At 17.8% G+C, this 3,812-nt stretch overlaps 1 protein-coding gene across 3 annotated transcripts; it reads left to right on the top strand.

The window, feature by feature from the left end:
* Positions 1–55: 55 nt before the first annotated feature.
* LOC102676057 (inhibitor of nuclear factor kappa-B kinase subunit beta-like) lies at positions 56–3,753 on the top strand. 3 transcript variants are annotated; one of them, XM_031511704.1, is made up of 12 exons: positions 56–216; positions 378–577; positions 659–817; positions 924–1,141; positions 1,252–1,356; positions 1,432–1,570; positions 1,647–1,835; positions 2,225–2,436; positions 2,600–2,884; positions 2,955–3,101; positions 3,186–3,506; positions 3,596–3,753. In XM_031511704.1, the coding sequence occupies exons 1-12, from the start codon at positions 108–110 to the stop codon at positions 3,657–3,659; spliced, it is 2,148 nt and encodes a 715-aa protein (XP_031367564.1). In that variant the 5' UTR covers positions 56–107; the 3' UTR covers positions 3,660–3,753. The 3 variants fall into 3 exon arrangements, with proteins under 3 accessions (XP_031367564.1, XP_031367565.1, XP_031367566.1); XM_031511705.1 differs by having other exon boundaries at positions 57–204; XM_031511706.1 differs by having other exon boundaries at positions 75–216; positions 378–563.
* Positions 3,754–3,812: the final 59 nt, after the last annotated feature.

The following is a 3,812-nucleotide window of genomic DNA, read 5'->3' as shown; positions in this document are numbered from 1 at the left end:
TTAATATATCAGGAAACAAATAATAAAAGATTAAATGACTATGTTTTGATTTAATATAAATTCTATACTTATAATTTTTAAATAACTTTCAATTAAAAATATTTAATATGACTGCTATACCAGTTTTTATTCAAGAATGGACTCTTGATAAAATTTTAGGTTCTGGTGGATTTGGTATTGTTCAACTTTGGACACATAAAAATGGTAAAAAAATTGGTATGTTAATTTTTTTGTAAAAGAAATAAGACAATAAAATTTAATATTTTTAATATTTTATTAAAATAATTATTATTTATAATTAATAATTTAATATTTATGATCATATGATATCTATAAAATTCAATATTTGAAAATATAAAATATTTTATAAATTATAGCAATTAAAATCTGCAAAAGAGATATCATACATTTAACAGAAATACAACAAAAAAGATGGATCAATGAAGTAAATATAATGAAACGTTTAAAGCATCCAAATATTGTTAAAGGATTTGACTTACCATTTAAACATCCTGATGATAAAAAAGATTTACCTATACTATGCATGGAATTTTGTAGAAAAGGTGATCTTAGATCGGTAAATATTAACATATATTTATTTTTCTTTAATTAATAAAATGTTTATATGGTTATATCATTAATACTTTTTAAATTTTAGCTTTTGAAGAAAGTAGAAAATTGTTGTGGTGTCAGTGAAAAAGAAGCAATTAATGTAATGAAAGATATTTCTTCTGCAATAGAATATTTACATTCTAATAATATTACTCATCGTGATTTAAAGCCTGAAAATATTGTTTTACAAGATGAATATAATACAGTAAATAATTGCTTTCATTATTTAATATAACAATTTATTTAATATAACAAAAAAATAAATATATTTATCTTTATATATTTATATGTATATATAAAATATATTTTAGATTTCATATAAATTAATAGATTTAGGATTTGCAAAAGAACTTGGAGAAGTCAGTATATCTGGATCTTTAGTAGGTACATTGAATTATGTAGCTCCAGAACTATTATGGAAACAAACATATAGCTGTTCAGTAGACTATTGGAGTTTAGGAATTCTTTTTTATGAACTTGTTAGTGGTATAAGACCATTTTTGCCTAGAATGCAACATACTATGTCATGGTATATTATATTATAAAATATATTTTAGATTTCATATATATTATTTATAAAACTATAAAAAATAATATAAAATAAGAATTTTAATATAAATTAACTTATATGTTTTGTAGGATGCAACATATTAAAAATAAAGGATATCATGATATTTGTGCTTTTAAATCAGAAGAAAAAATAATTTTTGGTCAAGATATTATTGGTCCTACAAATTTATCAAAGTAATAACTAAAAAAAATGTTTGATATAATATAAAAAGTATTAATTTTATTTAAACTTATTGTATTTTTTATTAGAAATTTTCAAAATAAATTGGTGGAATGGTTTAAAATTGTATTACAATGGGATCCAAAAAAAAGAGGAAAGCAATATGATGAAAATGGAATATCAAATTTAGTTGTGTTTAAATTATTGCATTCTATTTTATCAAAACAGGTATTTTAGTATGTAATTTTTATTATATTAATATTATTTTAAAATATAAAAAAATATAAATATTTTATTTCTTCAGATAATTCATGTGTTTTTTCCATCAATATATAAAATTAATTCATATGAAATAGTTAATACTACTAAGATTACAGATTTACAATATATGATTGAGAAGGATACTAATATACCAATAAATCAACAAACTTTAACAGATTATTTTGGTAAAGTTCTTATTGAAAACCAAATACCACTTTCATTACAAATTCAGGTATAAGATAATACTATATATATTTTTGTATTTATTATATTCTTTATTCTTCAATGATTAATATGACATATAATTTTTATGATTATATAAATTCTTTGTAATAAAATTTTTAGTATAATTATAATTTTATTTGTATAATTTATATTATTAATATATGTGTAAACATTATATAATATTCATTATTATATAATTCATATATTTCATATAATTTATTTTATAATATAATGAAATATGTACATAAATATTTATGTTTGAAACTAATCTTAATAAATTATTTATATCATAAATATTACTTCTTGATCATTGAAGAATTACTTTCTTATAATAAATTTATATTTCTTTATATTTAATTTTTTTGTTTTTAATTTAATCTAATGATTATATTGTAGGATTCAATTTTATTTGTTTTTAAAAACGAAAATTCTTTAATAGACAATATTCCTTCACCAAATATTCCTATTGAAATTCAAAAAATGATAGGATTATCAAAAAATCAATTAGATTTTGAAACATTACAAGATTATTATAGAATAACAATATTTTTTATGAATCAGGAAATATATTTGTTTCAACAATATATTTTTGCTTTAAGTATAAAAGTGTAAGTTTTTCATATAATTTTTCAATATAATTATTTTAAATCATCATGTATATAAATTTAATTTATATAATTTATCTGTAAATATATATATTTACAATAGTATATTATAATATTTTGATTATACATAATACATATTTATTTTATATATTATTATATATTTCAGAGATTTAATTATTTCAAGACTTGATACATTTGATAAAAATATAATAGATACATTAAAAAATATAAATACTCTTTTATATAAACTATCTATAATTCATACTGAATGGGAAAAAGAATCTACAAATAAAGATAAATTGATACCTTTGGAAATTATATGGAATAAAGTTACTAAACTTATTGAGATCACTAATCAGATAAAATTAAAATTTAATTTGCTAATATTAGAGAACAATAAATTAAAAGATACAGTACAATCTATTGATTGTATTAAAAATATGTTTCAAATGTAAGATTTTATTTTATAATATTTTAAATACAAATATATATGTATAATATTATATTTGAATTTTATATAGATATAATAGAGCTGCAAAAATTTATGAGTTGCATATAAACAAATGTTCTCATAAAGATAAACCAATAGAAATGGTAAAATTAATTTTTGAGTTTTTGAAAGAAGAAGAAATACAATTTCGTAATGAAAATATTTTTAAAATTATAAAGTATGTATGCCATAATATAAGCATATCTATATTGTATATATTAATAATAATATATGATACATTAATTGTTATATTATATTTTAGAGAAATAACAAAGTTGGATTTAAAACTTTCAAAATTAGAAACGATTTTCAATTCAGTTATTGCTATGAAGAGCATATATTGTGAAGAATTTCAAAATATAACGCAACATAGTTTTAATAATATATTTGATATTTCTAATAAAGAATCTTTAAACTTATCTACTACTTTACATGACACTACAAATATTTTATCAAATGATAATATGGAAGTATCAAATGAATTTAATAGTAATCAGTTTTTAAATATATTTAATGTCAAACATAAAGAAATTATAGATACAGATAATGATGTGATATATGATAACTTATTAATACGTTACACGTATGTTTTATTACAATTTTCATGTTATGAAATAAGAATATGATATTTAAAATGAAAATGTAAAATACTTTTATTTTTTATTTTACCAGGTTAGATAATCTTTTGATAGAAATGAAAAAAAAATATATGGAGCTACTTAGTTTGGAACTTTAAATATGCAACAAAGAATGTATGTACTGCATTGTTTGGTTTTTAAGATGTTATTTGTTTTTTTCTTTTAATAGATTTTCACTATTTTCAAACTATTGTTTTTTTCTTAAATTATAATATATATATAATAATATTTTTTAATATATATAATAATAT

Source organism: Apis dorsata, unplaced genomic scaffold (genome assembly GCF_000469605.1).
Source record: "Apis dorsata unplaced genomic scaffold, Apis dorsata 1.3 scaffold_342, whole genome shotgun sequence".
NCBI classification, from domain to species: Eukaryota; Metazoa; Arthropoda; class Insecta; order Hymenoptera; family Apidae; genus Apis; species Apis dorsata.
Note: the sequence above shows the minus strand (reverse complement) of the source record. Positions and strands in the feature narration are given on the sequence as shown.

Excerpts from the sequence above, each read along its gene's own strand:
- LOC102676057 (XM_031511704.1), top strand. The coding sequence starts at position 108 with ATGACTGCTATACCAGTTTTTATTCAAGAATGGACTCTTGATAAAATT. Across the intron at positions 1,836-2,224 it reads CACTTTCATTACAAATTCAG|GATTCAATTTTATTTGTTTT; the intron begins GTATAAGATAAT and ends ATTATATTGTAG. Across the intron at positions 2,885-2,954 it reads ATTAAAAATATGTTTCAAAT|ATATAATAGAGCTGCAAAAA; the intron begins GTAAGATTTTAT and ends AATTTTATATAG.